The sequence below is a fragment of the Saimiri boliviensis genome, chromosome 10 (genome assembly GCF_048565385.1).
Source record: "Saimiri boliviensis isolate mSaiBol1 chromosome 10, mSaiBol1.pri, whole genome shotgun sequence".
NCBI lineage: Eukaryota > Metazoa > Chordata > Mammalia > Primates > Cebidae > Saimiri > Saimiri boliviensis.
In genome coordinates this window covers 3,582,857-3,600,657 of record NC_133458.1, presented here as the reverse complement: position 1 = coordinate 3,600,657, position 17,801 = coordinate 3,582,857, and the positions used below count along the sequence as shown (strand labels likewise).

General features: G+C 39.4%; 1 protein-coding gene across 4 annotated transcripts in view; it reads left to right on the top strand.

Moving 5' to 3' along the window:
- The window catches only part of RBM33 (RNA binding motif protein 33), a 141,560-nt gene that overhangs the window by 36,407 nt on the left and 87,352 nt on the right, over positions 1 to 17,801 (top strand). For all 4 annotated transcript variants that reach the window (XM_039472685.2, XM_074378858.1, XM_074378857.1 and 1 more), the window contains exon 6: positions 14,862 to 15,033. In XM_039472685.2, coding sequence (XP_039328619.1) covers positions 14,862 to 15,033 — 172 coding nt within the window. The remainder of the gene's footprint in view (positions 1 to 14,861; positions 15,034 to 17,801) is intronic.

Genomic DNA, 17,801 nt, shown 5'->3' with positions numbered 1-17,801 from the left:
GCTTGTTTGGCCAGAGGTAATGCTCCTTTGTCATTCTGGAAGGCTGCAAAGAATCGTGACCTTGAGGATTGTACCCTAAGGAAGAAAACAGCTTTGTGTGGTGGGGATACACTGTCAATTGTTAGAAGTACTTAATGCAGAGCTTTTATCCAGGCTTTAGACAAGATCTGATAAAGTCCTTCTAAGGTGAAAAGATTATTGACCTGCTAAAGACATCTTTAAGGTGCTAATATTCCAAAGTGATTGATGTCCTGTTCATTCATCCTTTTTGTAACTGAGAACTGTCTAAACCTGAATAAAGAGATTGGAGGTTAGTTTAGGAAATGTCAAATATAATTTGTTATCTATAATCAGAAAGCAAGATTGTGCTGATTTTTTATTTCGGAAAGATGATTTAGGTAGTTTTTAAGTTGAACCAAAAAGAAAGAAAAAATGCACTAGTGTAAGATGCTCATCTCTTAATGACTCATCATCAAAAGAGGTTTGTTTTTTAACATAAGCATGTAATGAAATTTATGAGGGAAGGATGTGATCTCAGTAGCTGTAGTAGAATCTTACGGTTTTTGAGAACACCATATGGGCCAAGTGAATGGGGCTGTTGAAATGGGGACAGAAGTATGCAAAATTGGGGCCTTAAAGAGCCCATTTGCAGTGGGAGTAGCTCTGCTTTTCTGTATTTATGTCTTCATTCAGAGTAAGCTTTCGTTTCAGAAAAAAGTTTAGAAGTTGCTGAATTTTGGTCAAATGCATGAGTAATTTTGAAAAGGATTGTTTAATGTGGAACCTTAGATTATTTAATTCTAGTCATGATTGTGTTTAGATGTCTCAGTAGTTCTTTCTCTTTTTTTTCTTTTTTTTTTGGAGATAAGAGTCTCACTCTGTTGCCCAGGCTGGAGTGCAGTGATGCAGTCTCCACTCATTGCAACCTCTACCTCCTGGATTCAAACACTTCTTCTGCCTTAGCCTCCTGAGTAGCTGGGATTACAGGTGCCGACCACCACGCCCAACTAATTTTTGTATTTTTAGTAGAGATGGGGTTTTACCATGTTGGCCAGGCTGGTCTCGACCTCCTGACCTCAGGTGATCTGCCTGCCTCGGCCTCCCAAAATGCTGGGATTACAGGTATGAGCCATTGTGCCCGGCCTCTAATAGTTTTAAAATATTTTTGGTTGATGCCTGCTCTTTAGTAGATACAGTAATGAGAAATATTTGTAGTTTTGATAAATAGAATCATGCCAAAGGCATCACGGGGGACTTGTTATTTCCATAACCCCATAATAATTTGTTTTGATAATCCTTCACTAAGTGTAGGCACGTGCCTTCTGGTTTACTGGTGTTTTTGTTTACTCCTAAAGTGAGACATTGTAATTTAAAATGCCTTTTGAAAATTAAACCAAGATCTTTTAGAATTGTGCCTAGTTATTGTCTAGTTAGAGTACTTTATTATTTCTGTTACTCATCAGTAAAATAAGATGATTGGCTAATCATCCTGGGATCCTACCTTCTGTAAATCCAGCAGTCTAACAAGTCTTTACTGACGTCTGAGCACTGCGGACACAAATACTGCTAAACTGTCACATGAACATCGGCCCTGCCTGTAAACTTAGTCCTAGGTGGCACAGATAAGAGCGTGGAAGGTGCTTAATAGAATGTATGTGCACAGCCACATAGGAGATCTCTTTCACTTTGGTGTTCTTGCAGAGTTTGTTGTAAAGAGAATTTCTAGGTGAGGAGTTTCCCTCTCTTGTATTCTGCTGTCAAACTTGAGGTTACACATAGGCCCCTGTTGTAATACAGTCCAACTTGATGATCCAACATCTTGTGGTCTAAGATTCAGAAGAAAATATGGCAATTCAATAATAATAGTATTCTTCTACATTATAATGAATTTTTTTTTTCAGAATTAAAGTCTTGAAGTAAAAAAAAAAAAATTTCTTAGAAATTCTGAAAGTGTCCTAATGTTTTCACAGAGAGTTGTAAAGTTTAAAGATAAGCAATCGTAGTTAAATGTCCTTCTGTGAGCACTATCAGTTCATTAATACATGTAGTATTCCAGGCATGGTCATTCTTTTCTTGTTTTGTGATGATCCCAATGGTAATGTCTGAATGGTCTACAATGGCCACTTCCTTGGACGGGAGGAGATACACAGAATTAAAATGTGAAGTGCTCTTACCTTGCTTGGCAGTGGAAGCCTCTCTCTACCTTCTGAGGCTACCACTGAAGCCCAGATGATTTATTCACCATTAGACTAATGAACACATGAGTAGATTGTGTCTCTGTGTATCCCAATGGCATTTTAATTTATTAAATGGCTTGTTCTCCCTTGGGTTTGTTAACCCCCACTCTAAAGCCAGACTTGAACTCTGAAATGCGTATCTGTTGGAACTTACCCGTAAAGCCACGTGGAGGGGTTTTGGTGCATAACTGGGAGTAGAATCAGGAAACTGCAGAATGTACAATGGGAAGGTTTGCTGCTCCCTGTAAAGAAAGGGAGGTCCCAAGATATCAACAAAGCTGGAGCACAGCTCTGCTGTTCTTCCCTGTGAATTTTGCTGGTGCTGTTCTTGAGAGTCAATTGTAATTTCATTTTAAAATGTGTACTCTTGTGTTAGGAAGGAGTGTATATTGGTTTAGTCAACAAAATATTAGAAAACTGTTGAGTGACTTCTGCCTTTAAGTGCAGTCAGTTTATTTAAGGCCTTTAAAATTAACGTAGATTGAGATTTTATTGTTCTATAAAAACAATTTAAGGTTGACATTTGATGTCAAGTGTGGCAGATTTTTGTTTTCCAGTGAGAATCCAGGAGTGTGGACTGTACTGCGTTGTACACTGGCTAAAGATTTTGATTAGCATCATTTATTTGGCTTTATTTGAAATCTGAATGTCCTGCTGCCAGTGATTCACGGGTAGTTATAGTTGTTATTTTGATAGGATGCTAACAGTTTTTTCTGGAAAATAAAATGTATTGTGTTCAGATTGTCTTGAGACAGTTGTGGGAACTAAGGTGGTTTGTTACCTTAATACAGCTGCTTTCTTTGGGGGTTCTAGATGAGACTGTTGTGTGCCATACAGTAGATCAGGCGTCCCCAAACTTTTTACACAGGGGGCCAGTTCACTGTCCTCAGACCGTTGGAGGGCTGCCACATACTGTGCTCCTCTCACTGACCACCAATGAAAGAGGTGCCCCTTCCTGAAGTGCGGCGGGGGCGGATAAATGGCCTCAGGGGGGCCGCAGTTTGGGGACGCCTGCAGTAGATTGTTAAATTTCTTTAGGTTGTTCACTGTTTGGGATTATCTGCCTTGGAGCCATTTTACTGTTCATTTTTAGCAAGCAGGCTGGGACCCTGGGAAGTCTGCCTCCACTGAGTAGGATCAGATATTGTCACTTGTTAGCAATACCAGAAACCCTTCTTTCCTCTCTGCAGTTGTGGTCGTCTCCAGCCAGCTTGCCTGCTTTCTTCCACCTACCTAGATGGGATGCTTGCTTGCTAACATGCCCCTTTAGTTTCATACAAAACCTGGAATCTTCCTCTCATTTGAGAAAGGGGCCTAATGGAGAAACACACTAAATGTGGTTTTTAAAAAGCTCCTGTGTTTAATTGTTGACACTTTTCGTTGTTTTACATTGTCACCAAAATAGTGAGAGTGGGCATGATTTCAGCCCCCTCCTGCTGCTGAGCCCCTAGTGAGAGCACACACACCATTTCTTTTGAAGGTGGCTCTTCCTTGCTGTTGATTTGCAGAGCTGTGTGGCAGGGCACTAGGAGTTTGACGCAGAGCCCACGACACTTGCCCTGGTGGCCAGGCCAGCATGATGTGCTTTGTTTGCATGAACACGCAGAGGAGGTGCCCTTCTGTTTCTGGGCCTCGTGCTTTGTGCTCAGTCAGCTAGTCACCATAGTACACTTTTCTACAGTTAGTAAGCATGAATCATAAAGACGGAAAGTACTTAAAAAGCCACCCCAAAGCTGTATGAGGAAAACTTGTTTTCTCTTTAATGGCTGTTAGTAACGATAAAGAATACTTGCAGGCTTATGGTGGGCAGCAAGGGCTGCGAGAGCAGGAAGACTGTGTGGCTGAAGGTGAATTAGATGAGATTACTGATGCCCAGGTTGCTCCTGAAACTGAAGAGGTATTTGTTCATCTTTTAAAAAGAGTCAAAAGGTTTGCTGTTTCCCCCTCCGCCAGACTTAAAATGAGCATCTTTTTAACATTAGTGAAAGTCGATATGTATCTTTGAGCTGTGAGTATAGTGAAAACCTGAACTTTCTAGATTCCTTGGGAAGTGAGTTGTGGTATGCTGTGATTTCCGGATAGTGTGTGCCCTTTAAGTGTCAGAGTGCTGTAAATGTTTTGTGGGAATGTGGGTTGAAATCTTTCAGAAATGTGATGTTTATGTTAGTGCTTTGAAAGCAGTACTGTAATTCTTTTTAATTAGTAACAGTTAATTTGGACGATTATTCAACAAATACTGCAAGTCTTCTGTAATTAGGTGCTTTTTTTAGTGTTGAAGAAGTAAGGATGATGAAGCTTGATTCCTATTTTCAAGGAAATTGGAGTCTAATGTAGTGGAGATAAAAGATGTGTAAATACCTGTGATGCAAAAACAGGAAAAGTAAAACCTCCCAGGAGAGGCTTAGAGAGTGCAGGGAGCTCACCCCCAGGAAACCCCGAGGGAGAGACATTCTAGTCGAGGAGCTTTATGGAAGAGGTGGACCTCTGAACTCTGACGTAAGTCTTGAAAGAGAGATGACATTTGTACTGAGAGGGGTGGGGTGAGGCATAGAGTTAAATGGTTGCTGTTCTCTTCCCTAGAACGGGCTCCTGTGGGCCAAACGTGCAAGCCACAAATCATTCTATCTTTTGTCAAGAGGCCACGGAAACGGATATTTACTGCCTAAGGGCATTTACTTTAGGTATTTATTCAAGGATATAGACAGTCCAGAAAACATTTTCTTTACTCTTTTTCCCCTCATAAGTAATGCTGTGACAGAGTCTGTGAATGTGTGTGTTGTCCACATTACAGAACAGAAGCACTTCTTGCACATAGCCTTTCTCCCCTCCAACAAGCGAAATTTGATTGTGTGTGTGCTTTCTTCTCTCTCTCTTTCTTGCTTGCTATTTCAAATAATTTGAAACTTAGAGAAAGGACAGTAGTACAAATAACTCTTTTCCCAGATTCTCCAGTTGTAGAAGAATGTCCGAAAAACTAAGAGCCAAAGAAGATATTAAAAACACGCAGAGAGTAGAGGTTAGGTATGTCTTGTTCGCCCTTGTGTTCTGTAGCACTCTCCCTAGTACAAAGCTAGCAGTAGTCTAGGTTCAACGTGACAAAGGGTAATTTAGGCAGAAGACATCTGAGAAAAATCTAAGGAGCTAATAAAGGGGAAAGGGAAGTAGACAGAAGACTGTGTGGAGATCATTCCAGGTGGTAAATAGTTGAGAGAAAAACCAAGGAATTTGGTGCCTGTTAATTTCATGCCCTTTTTATTTGTGGTATTTTGAAGTTGGAAAATTAATTTCATTGTTTGTTTTTTTCTGTAATTTATTTTAGTTTTTAGATAACCATATTTTCTTTATTCTTCCATGATACTCTAGGATAATTTGCAGCATATACTAAAATAGGGAAAGGTTTTGTAGATTTCTGTTTTCAAATGATGGTTACATAAACTTACTGTAAGGCAGTTTAAGAATGTTAACAAGTATTATTGCTTGGGTGCCTTCTTGAAGTATCTTCTAGTTCTAGATGTTTTTAACTTCAGTTCCTGGACTGTACTCATTAAAATATTAAAACAGAAGAGGGCTACTCTAAAAAACGGTGATCTAGAATGGGGATCTGGGTGTCTCATGCCTGTAGTCCCAGCACTTTGGGAGGCTGAAGTAGATGGGTCACTTGAGCTCAGGAGACCAGCTTGGGCAACATGGTGAAACTCCATCTCTACCAAAAATAGAAAAAAAATTAGCCAGGCGTGTGGTGGTACATGCCTGTGGTCCCCGCAACTCAGGAGGCTGAGGTTGCAGTGAGCTGAGATTGCACCACTGCCCTCCAGCCTGGGTGACAGAGTGAGACCCTGTGTCCAAAAGAAAAAAAGGTGATTTTTTTTTTCTTTGATTATCATCAGTGTCTTTTGTGTGGGGAGGAGGGAGAAAAAGGAGGACAAGTAATGTGAGGCAGTAATTCAGGACTTGAATAAGCAAATGAACAGTAAGTGTGTGAAAATATATTCAGTAAAAATTAAAAGAAAATGGAGGATTTTAACCTACTTTAATATTGACAGACCTCAGAATTACTGATCAGGTATAGTCTGATTCACTTGAGGGAGCGTTTGGAAACCTTGTCAGGAGAGAGTTTTCTGTGAGTCCTTCACTTAGCAGCAGGTTTTGTGAGCAAAGCGAACAAATCACTGCCTGTGCTTTGTTCCGGAATATCTTTTCGAGGATTCTGGTGTAGCAGACAGCTACAGATGGAGTGTCTTCCTCTGGAGCCAAGGGCAACCTTGCTTACTGCCCATTATGACACATTCAGGCTTTCTTGTGTGGAGAGGTCCCTCCTGTAACACAGCCTCCTATGTGTGCAGGTCACCTGGCTCTCTTTACACAACCCAGTGGGAGTGGGACCTCTTGGAACTGGTGCAGAATGCTACTGCTGGTGATGCAAATAACATTCTCCTAGCCTCATTATCTCTGATGAAGAGTCTTAGCCTTCTGTGAAATGGTGGCCGACTGACTTCTTAGCTTGCGAGTAACATCTTGCACTCTTCCGTTTTTGACAGTATTGAAAGCTTTAAAGCTCTTGTCCTTGGACTCAACAATTTCACTTTAGCAAATTTATCCAAAAGAATTAATCTGTGTTCAAAGATAAATGTATCAAATATCTGTTTGCAGCATTGAAAATAAATGGAACCAATGTAAATTTTTATGGAAGACTAAATAAATCATGGTCTAACCTTAGAGTGGAATGTGGTATACCAAGTGTTGTCTTAGCTCTGTTTGGCATGGGAAGGTGCTCGTGATGCATTAAGTGTAAAGAGCAAGATGATACAATTCTTCCCTTTCAGCTCCTCTGTAACTGCAAATCTAAATGTGTGTGTAATTCTCAAAAGAATAAGTCTGTGTAGTTACAGATGGACGTGGTGTTAATGATTACTGTTAAATAGTGGAATTATTTATTTAGTCTTTGTAGTACAGTATTTTCTGATTTAAAACTTTTTTTTTTTTTTTTTTACTATAAGCAAAATAACTACAAGTAAAAAATATTTTTTCTTTTAAAATGTGAAGAGACAGGCAAACATAAGGTGGTTAAAATGTTGACCCTTGAATTTGGAAGGCAAAGAACTGGAAGCTGCATTTGTTTCACTCTTGTGATTTTTTTTTTTTTTTTTTTGCTGTTAACACTAACATGAAACCTCCTAAGGGTTGTTTTCAGTATGAACCTTTAGAGCAGAAAGTAAGAGCTCATCCATATTAAATATTTTATCTTTTTTTATACCATCTGCTAGATTATTTTTTACTTTTAAACTGTGTATCATAATTTAATTGTAAATTTAGTGTTGAAAAATATTTTTAAAAGGTATTCATATATTTCTGTTTTAAAATCCTTGGTGCGTTTCGTTTGCCTTGTTTATGTTGCTTGCTGTTGTGGTGATGGCAGGTTCTTTGTAGTGCTCTTGATCTTAGGACTTTCAGTTGTCCTTCCTGGAGGCTGGAGGCTGGTGATGTGCTGGTCTTTTCCACTAGCAATAAATATTTTGGCCTTTTTTTTTTTTTTTTTTTCCTGTAGCATTTTAGAATCAATGAGATAATTATTGAGAACTTGCATGCATAATACTGTTTTAAGTGCTGAAAGTAGAAGTTGCTAGTATTTCAGCTTTTGTAGGATTTCGTTTTGGAGGGCTTGTGAGCCATCTTTTTTAGAAGTCTAAATAAACCGTGTAGTCCTCAGGGAGGAGTACCATTTTTAATGTGCCACATATACCTCTGTTTCGGTGTCTTCCTAGTTCCTGGGCTCCTTTTCTTAGATGGCTGTGTTGTTGATGAGCATCCCGTTGTGTTCCATCAGGGTCGCAGCGTGCCTGGCTCTGCATTACTGAAGACTGGCAGAAAGCCTGTTGCAGTTTTCCGGATGACTTCATTGTAGAAGCTGTGTTAAGGTCCATATTAGAGTCTTAATTATAGAACATAAAAGCAGTTAATTCATTTTAATTGAAAAGCCTATTTTAGGTGACTTATTTAATGTTCTTGCTTGGTTTATATAGAGAAACTACTATATTTTAAACAAGTTAGAGCTAATCATTAAGACCATCAATCCTTTTACAGTTATGCAGCCACGTTAGGGTGAGTTATGCCGTTGTCTTCTAACATAGTTGTTTAAAAAGACTTGCCATTTTCAGATAGTTTTGGCACGTATAGAGGAAGAAATGAGAGCAGCTTTAAAAACATCTTTTTACCATTTAAAATACTTGTAAAATGGTGATAATGTTTACATTTAGAGATAGGCATAGATGTAAAGCGTGCAGTAAGCTTGGATGCGTGTATAAATACAAGTTAACCAAACCTTGGTTGATAAGGGCAGTTCCATTACCCAGAATGTTTTTATCTGTTCAGTCCTGACTCAGAGTAGAACTGTTGTGATTTCTGTAGCTAGATTGGCATTTTCTGTTCTGGAACATCACCTAAATGTAGTCTTATAGTAGATGTGGTCCTATGTCTCGCTTCTGTTACTCAGCATGTTTTTGAGATTCATCTAAGTAGTCGTGTGTATTAATAATCCATTTTATGGATGTGTCCCATTTGTTCATTCTCCCGATGATAGATGTTTGGATTGTTTCCAATTTTTTTTATTATTATGAATAAAGCTACTAAGAAATCATATTATCTGTCTTTTTCTGGATGTATGTTTTTGTTTCTCTTGTTTACTAACAAGCAGTGGCATTGCTGAGACAGGCTAGAGGTATGTTTACTTTATAACAAACTGCCATTGGTTTTCCAAAGTGGCTGTGCCATTTGGCACTCCCACCAGTAATGTAGGGGGGTCCCCGTTGTTCCTCATCGTTTGATGTTGCCAATCTCTTGATTTAATCCTTCTAGTGGGTGTGTCATTGTGGTTTTAGTTTGCATTTCTGTGACCTCTGATGATGTTGAGCACCAGTCCATGTGCGACTGGACTTTCGTATACCTTATTGGCTTCTAGTTTGTTTCTCACACAAAAAAGTTGATTGTCTTTATTTTTTTCTGTCTATGTATATTCCTCATAGAGAAGATATGCTGTCTATACATGTATTTTCTACACAGACAATGTATCTAATCTATGGAGAACATGTATGCATACATACTGCATGTATTCTACATATAGATAGATGGCTGTATATTCTGGGTATCAAGTCAATTGGCAGATGATTATGTATTATGTATTTGTATTATGAATACTTTCTCTGAGCTTGTGGCTTGTGTTTTCACTTTCTTCCTTTTTCTTTTGAGATGGAGTCTCTCCCTGTCAAGTAGGCTGGACTGCAGTGGCATGATCTTGGCTCACTGCAACCTCTGCTTTTGGGGTTCAAGTGATTCTCCTGCTTCAGCCTCCCAGTAGCTGGGATTGCAGGCACGCACCACCACACCCGGCTAACTTTTTGTGTTTTTGGTAGAGATGGGGTTTCATCATGTTGGCCAGGATGCTCTCGAACTCCTGACCTCCACCCACCTTGGCCTCCCAAAGTGCTGGGATTATAGATATGAGCTACTGTGCCCAGCCTCATCTTTTCATGAGCAGAATATTTTAATTTTGATGAAGACCAAAGAATTTTATGACCTAAGAAGTTTTTGTTTACAAAGTTATCTTGTTTTCTTCTGGACACTTTATTAGCTACTTTTAGTTAAGATTATGATCTTTCTGAACGTGTGTGCGTGTCTGTAGTAGAGATTCAGTTTTTTCCATACGTTTTTCTAGTTTTTCCACCACAGTTTGTTGTAACGACTTTCCTTTCCCTTGTGAGTGCCGCAGTGCTTGTCCTGACAGTCGGTTTAGGGTTTAGACTCCTTCCAGATTCTCTTTTCTGTTGTGGTGTTTTCACATCCTTACGCCAGTACTGTACAGTCTCGATGACTGTAACATGAAGTCACATCGTGTAAATCCACTAATTTTATTCTTCCTTTGAAAAATTATTTTGGCTATTCACAGTCCTTTGAATTTCTGTATAAATTGTGGAATGGACTTGTGAATAACTACTCAAAGTCTGGTTAGGATTTTGATAGAGAATGGATAGTATTTTTAAATCAAATTGGGAAAAACTAACATTTTAATAATGATGTTGCCTGTTAAAAAATAACGGTTTTAAAGTTCTTCCTTTTCAGTCTTCCCTTTTTCTTTCTTTTGTGTTGTTGACCTTCAGTACTCTGCGACTAGAAACATTCAGGACATTCTTGCCTGTTCCTGATGTTAAGGGGAGAATGTTTATTTCATCATTAAGTATGCTAACTGTTCGTTTTTATATTAGATTGAAGAAGTTCTTTTCTATTTTGAGTTTGCTGGGATTTTCTTAAAAATCAGAAATGCATACTGAATTTTGTGGATGCTTTTTCTGCATCTATTGAGATGATTATATGGCTTTTATTCCTTATTGTGAATTAAATTAACTTAAAAAAATGATGAACCATGTTCCAAATTTTATTTCTGTTGAACTAGTTTTTTCTCTGCATGCCCTCTTCCTGGTCTAGGACCCAAGCCAGAGTACCACATTGTCGGCTCTCCATTTCCCTTTGTCCTGTGACGGTTTCTTAGTGTTTCCCTGTATTTCATGACCTTGACAGCCTTAGGAAGTGCTGGCTGTGTATCCTGTAGAATGTTTCCTAAGCTTGGTTTGTTTGGCACTTTATTTATGATTAGCCTGAGGCTGTGGATTTTGGAAAGAACACTGCAGAACCCTTGTGCCCCTGACATCTACAACGTCCCTGGCGACACCCACCCGGGTCATTTGGGTCAGGCAGTGTCTGCCAGTTTTCTTCTTTGTAATGTTGCTTTCTCTTTCCTTATTCAGTTCTTTAGAAACAAGTCACTAAGTCTAGGCTACCTTAATGGGATGGCGTCGTGGGGAGCGGGGAGGAGAGGAACTTAAGCCCCACCTCCTGGAAGAGGAATATCTCCATATATTTGAAATTCTTCAGGTCAGATTTGACTGATTTTTGAATGTTAAATCAACCTCATGTTTCTGGATAAACCCCACTTGGTTGTGATGTATTATCCTTTTTATATTTGCTGAGATTCCATGTACTTTTACTTTTAAAAAGGATTTTGTTTCTGTATTAAGAACATTGGTCTGTAATTCTTTTTCTTCTAATTTTTGCACAATTTGCTCAGTCTTTCCAACCCGTAAATTTTCACTGTTGGTAGAATGACTTTTATTTTTATTTGATAATATATCAATTATTCTATCAGCATTAAAAACTTTGTGAACTTTTTGTAAGCAGTATTTTCTATTTCTCTCTTTCTATATATATTTATTTCAGAGAACTAACTATTGTTTCTGTTAAGATTTTGGGATAGAATATAGATTTTTTTTCAGAACACTGAGATCATAGTTTCATTTCAGAATTAGCTGGTGAACTTCAAGATCTATACAAGTCTGAGTATAGTTCCCTCTTTGCTTTTCTAGTTCTTTCTACATTTATGAAATAAAGCCTAAGCCTCTCTGTTTTTTTAAGCACTTTGATGGTGATTTTCATACGTACTTTGTATTCAGGTTTTTCACAGTGAATCAGTAACTAAAAATCCAACCTTTGACCATTTTTGACAGTGTCTATAGTGAAATGAAAGACATGCACATTTAAATGTTTACACAACATAATCTTAGGATAGTTTGATTTTTGTTATAGCCCTACACTACCCTACAGTGGAATGTAGCTTGTTAATGACATGCTAGGTGATATTTGTTAAAAATTATCCAGAAAGCCAGGCATGGTGGCTCATGCCTGTAATCCCACCACTTTGGGAGGCTGATGTGGGTGGATCATGAGGTCAGGTGTTGCAGATAATCCTGGCCAACATGGTGAAACCTCATCGCTACTAAAAATAGAAAAATTAGCTGGGTGTGATAGCAGACGCCTATAATCCCAGCTACTCAGGAGGCTGAGGCAGGAGAATTGCTTGAACCTGGGAGGCTGAGGTTACAATGAGCTAAGATCAAGCTACTGTACTCCAGCTTGGGCAACAGAGCAAGACTCTTGTCTCAGGGATGGGGATATATGTGTGTGTGTGTGTGTGTGTGTGTGTGTGTGTGTACACATATGGTCAAGGGAGATGCATTTTTTTAAGCCCCATATTTAGAGTAAGAGGTAGTATTTCTTCAGTGGCTGAAGAAGTAAGTCTTAGATTAGTGCCTGTTGTCAAATGGTCTGCAGTTGAGCAAGTGGTATCTGCCGTGTCTGTGTTAGTTTAGAGTTTCCCTAATCCTTGCTGTAGTTCAAGGATTAACTGGGCCCCAAGATTTGGACCGGAAGTTTACATTCTAGGATGGTCTCATCACTCAGAAATATTACTTGTGCTATCCTTTTGTGTCCTTACCTTTCCTTCTTTCCTGAATACTGGTTACCAATATAATTTTGTTCCTTGGAGAATATCATACAAATGGAGTCATTGCAGTACGTAACCTGCGATTGACTTCCTCCACTTAGTATAATGATGCCTTTATGGTGTTATCCCTGTAACATCAATAGGTCTTTCTGTTTTACTGCTAAGTAGCCTTCTGTGGTTGGATGTACAGCACTTTTTTCATTCACTCGTGGAAGGACATTTAAATGTTTCCAGTTTTGGTGATCCTGAATAGAATAAACATTTTCCTATCGGTCTTTATTCGAACATAAGGTATCATTGCCTAGGGTAAATATCTAGGAAGAAACAATTTTCAACCCATCTTTATCCTCTTTAGATTTCTTAGATGGAGATTTGGATGCAGAAGAAACTATATTGATTTTATGTTGTCTTGTTTTACATTAAACTTGTTTGCAAAGTCTTTGAACTGTGCTTACAGTTAATAGTTGAGTTGAAAATGAGTTTGCAGAATCTTTACTTGCTTGGTAGAGCTTTCTTTTCCTGCCTTTTGGCCTTGCTGCTCTACTCAGTGTGGTCTGTGGACCTGAAGTGTTGGCGTCACCTGGGAGCTTGTTAGAAATGCAGAATCCCAGGCCTCACCCTGGATCTGTTCAGTCCGAATCTGCTTTTCAAGATGATTTCCAGTGGTGACTGGGCATTGAATTGGAGAAGTGCTGCTCGAGAGTGTCGCGGGGGTAGAGAAGAGATGTCCTAAGGAAGCTGGCCTTGGTGCCATTGTGAAGTGTGGTGCAGCATGTATCTTGCAGCCATCCATTCCGATTTCAAACAGTGGGTAGTACAGAAATGATGATATCAAACCAGCAAAAATTCCTGAGATTTTGGTGCTTTGAAATTCTGCAGTATGCTGGACATCATACCGAGTGCGGGAGTATTGCAGTCATCAGGCCCAAGGTGAAAGTTGCAGTTTACGGGTCATCTCCTGCTCTTCAGGCATGTGTGCTCCTGAAGATGTATTTCCACTTGCAGGATTTATAGTAGAGTATATGCATTTGTAGTTGGTATTTTTACATAGAAAATATTGGGAAAGGCAAGAATATGAAATGACTGTGACAGTTTATTTTCATTTTTTTCTGCATTTTAAAGTTCAGTTATTTCTATTGAGTAAATAACATTTACATATTATAAATCGTGAGAATAAAGGAGCAAATATGTTCTCTTTACATTGATCAAAAGTATTTAAATTAACCTTGCTCTCTGTAGATACTGATTTTATATCTAAGAGTGGGTCACAGAGACTGATCTGAAGTGAGAAGTGATTCTTTCACTGGGAACATGAGTGACACTTGGCAATAAGAATTGTCCACAAAGAAATTACTTTAAAAAATAATTTATTATTATTATTTTTGATACGGAGTTTTGCTCTTGTTGCTCAGGCTGGAGTGCAGTGGCGCAGTCTCGGCTCACTGCAGCCTCTGCCTAACAAGTTGAAGCGATTCTCCTGCCTCAGCCTCCTGAGTTGCTGGGATTACAGGTGTGTGCCACCATGCCCAGCTAATTTTTGGTATTTTTAGTAGAGACGGGATTTCAACATGTTAGGCAGGCTGGTCTCAGACTCCTGACCTTGTGATCTGTCTGCCTTGTTCTCCCAAAGTGCTGGGATTACAGGTGTGAGCCACTGTGCCTGGCTGAAATTACTTTTAATTCGGGCCGAGGTTAGGGGAAATTTTTGTAGGGAATACTGATATAATACTCAGACAAAAGCTGGTTTTAGTGTGAAGACGTGACTGAAGAAGGAAAGTTTCTGCTTTTCAATCTTCTCAGTCAAAGATAGTAATAAATTAACTGTAGAAAGTGAGATTGAAGTAAAAAGGAGTGAGAAGTGAAGGAAATATTTGGGAGGCTGCAGCAATAGGACAACAGCACACTTGGACTGCTTGTCTGGCAGTGAAGGGGAAGAGTTATAAAATATTGAGCCTGTAAGTTACAATAAACTCTTAGAACTCTCTAGTGTTAGTTGAATTAATACATTGAACTTTGCTGTAAACTGTGTTAAACTCAAAAGCAGTAAGTCCAGGAATTTTTGGAATTTGTTTGTTCCCTCAGAAGTGTAAGCAGCAGTGATGTATAGGCCTTTGTATATTTACGGTTATTTTTCTCCTGGAGTCAGTTTAGGGTTTCACATGGCCTTTTAACAGGACGTTTTGCAGCACTTTTTACATCTTAAATATAAGCAAATATTTTAGGATTCTTTAATATTTAATTCAAAAGAATATGAACTTACTCTCCTTCCCTTTTTGCCTTGTGTGTCTGCAATGTAGGGAGGTATGGAAACACTGGAACTTCAGAAGGACATCAAAGAAGAATCAGATGAAGAAGAAGAAGATGATGAAGAATCTGGACGATTACGTTTTAAAACTGAAAGGAAAGAAGGAACAATTATTAGGCTCTCAGATGTAACTAGAGAGAGAAGGAATATTCCAGAAACTTTGGGTAACTTTTTTCCCTGTCTCCCATCCTCCTTCACTGTCATTTCAACTTCCTCCGTAGTGTTGCTGTAGTTAATCAAAGTAGGCAAAGAAGGTTGACTAGGTAAATGGTGGCTGTGTCCAGAGAGTGGATGGACTGTGAAGTGAGTGCTCTTACGTTACTGTCAGACCCATTGTTTAAAATCACTGCTGTTTCTGGATTTAAAATGCTTGAATAAAATGTTTAAGATAATTAAAAAAAAAATTTTTTTTTGAATCTGTGGCCTAGAGCTGCTCTTGTACATACCATGTGGTTCCTGGCTGGTCTTGAAAAGGTGGCACGGGGATGGTGGCTGTGGGGCCTTGTGACCCTTCCAAGACCCTGAGGTTGTGAGGGCTAATTCTGGACAAGACTGGTTTATATTTTGTGCTAATGTCTTCATAAACTATCTGTGTGTGTGTGTGTTTTCTCCAGTTCCTCTGTCTTTAATGAGACAAGTTGACTTGTTTATAGATATAATCACTCTGAGCAAAGCTTGCTATATGAAAGGTCTGCTACAGACTGCTGCTGATTCAGAGACTTTTCTTTTTTTTTGGGACGGAGTCTTGCTCTGTCAGCCAGGCTTCAGTACAATTGTGCGATCTTGGCTAACTGCAACCTCCACCTCCTGGGTTTAAGCAATTCTTCTGCCTCAGCTTCCTGAGTAGCTGGGACTATAGGCACGTGCCACCACACCCGGCTAATTTTTGTACATTTAGTAGATACGAGGTTTTGCCATGTTGGCCAGGCTCATCTCGAACTCCTGACCTTGTGATCCTCCCATCTTGGCCTCCCAAAGTGCTGGGATTACAGGCCTGAGCCACCGTGCCCTTCGGAAAGTTTATTTCGAATGGGTTCCCAAGCCATGGTGCTCCTGCACTGGTGCTTCCAGAACCACTGGGATATTGTCCTTCTAAGGAGCGCAGGCGGGTGGGAGGACACAGGGGCTCTACCTGCTATCTGCTTTTGGTCTAGATAAGAATCGAGACTTAACTCTCATGACTACTTTTAGTACTTCTTAAAACCATTATTCATAGTCATTTTTTGTCCAAAACAAGAGCATGTATCTTTAAGTAGCAGATACACATTTTGTGGCAGGACACTAAGCTCCAAAGATGCACAAGTTAGCAGTAGTCAACCAATCTTACGTTAATTTACTAGGCAAGATTGTTTGGAGAGATTCTTCTAGAATCTTTGTGGTCTAGTTTACTGCTACTCCATCTTGTGGCCCAAGATTTCTCTAAGCTTTTTTCAAGTCGTGGTATGAAGTTGCCAGTTGATCTGAAGAAGATTTCTTAGAAGCATCTTTAATTTCTAAGAAATAGAGTCTGCAATTGGCCTTGGGTGGAAAGAAGATGGAACGAGGGTTTTAAAACAGAAGGAAAGGAATAAACAACAGGAGGAATTGGTAATGTCACAGAATAGTTTGACTTGAGCAGAGATATATGTCTTAGCTTGGGATGAGATGAACAAGGCAAAGTTCTCCATACCTGGCAGAATACTAAGGAATTCTAAGGGCAGTCCACAGCCACCACCTGGAAGGCAGAAGGCTTCCTGAGCTGGGGAGGGGTGGAGGAAGAGAGGATTAGGCGTCACTACTGTTTCCTTTGCTGGGTCTTGTTAGCTGGGCTGTGGCTTTGATTCCATAAATTTAAAACATGCTGTATAGAAGCATAGTAACTGAGAACTCCCCAGGGTAGCCACAAGTTCTAGGACTATTAATTCACTTGCTAGACAGCATTACAAATAGGGGCCTTTCCCTTCTGTAGTCTGCTCCCGGTGGAGCTGCTGTGGATTTCATGGTTCATCTTCCCTCTTCCCTACCATCCTGCCCTGATTTGCGGTGCCTCTCTGTCTTTCCCACCTCCTGGTTTCCAGCTGCGTCATCTCATCCCTGTTCATTTTCCCTCCACCCAACCACTAATAACATCCTTGTTGTGAAGTGCTGGCCAGCTTGCATGTGTGCAGAGTGTCTGTCTCATTGCCGCATCTCCTTCTCAGGACTTCTTCTTCTTTTTGTTTTTTCCAAGGTCATTTATAATTTTGTGTATTTAAGTAACTTGTATCAAATCTGTTTTGCTCTTTAAGGCATCTGGCAGCTTTATGTTCATGTAATCCTGGGACAAGAAGCTGGAAGGGTTGGTTTGTGGTAGGCAAGTCGTCGTCTTTGAATTATGGGGGAGGAGTATGAGGTCCTTAGAGGCAGAGTAGCTATAAACATAAACAGCTTGACTAATGACCATTCTTGTAAACAATCAAAAAGGATTTTGTGTAGAATGTGGTTGTTTGGCAAGGTGATAGGGCAGGTGAAACCATACTTAAAAGTACATTTTTCTGCTCAGTATTTGTGCGCTCTTAAGAAAGCATAGTGCTTAGAAACATGAGTTTCAAATAACTGTCAAGTTAGGATTTTTCCTGATACCAAGGAGGGTTTTTTTTCTGTCCATCAAAAGATTGGTTTTCTAAAACAGTTCTCTTGTTACCTTCAGCACCTGTTCCCCCAAACAAAAGGTGAATTTTACATCTGAGGAAATATTTATTGAAAAAGAGATAATGCCACAGTGTTTGCTAAACTAGACATTTGAATACGTTTTTACGTATCAGTTTATTTGTATGCTCCTAGAGATAAAAATCAGAAACTCTGAACAGTCTCAGGTTCTGTGTAGAAATAATTGCATGTATTTGATTGTGTAAAACTGTTTGCCTACTCTCTGTAATGAGATGATAAATATACTGCCCCCAGAGTACCTGGT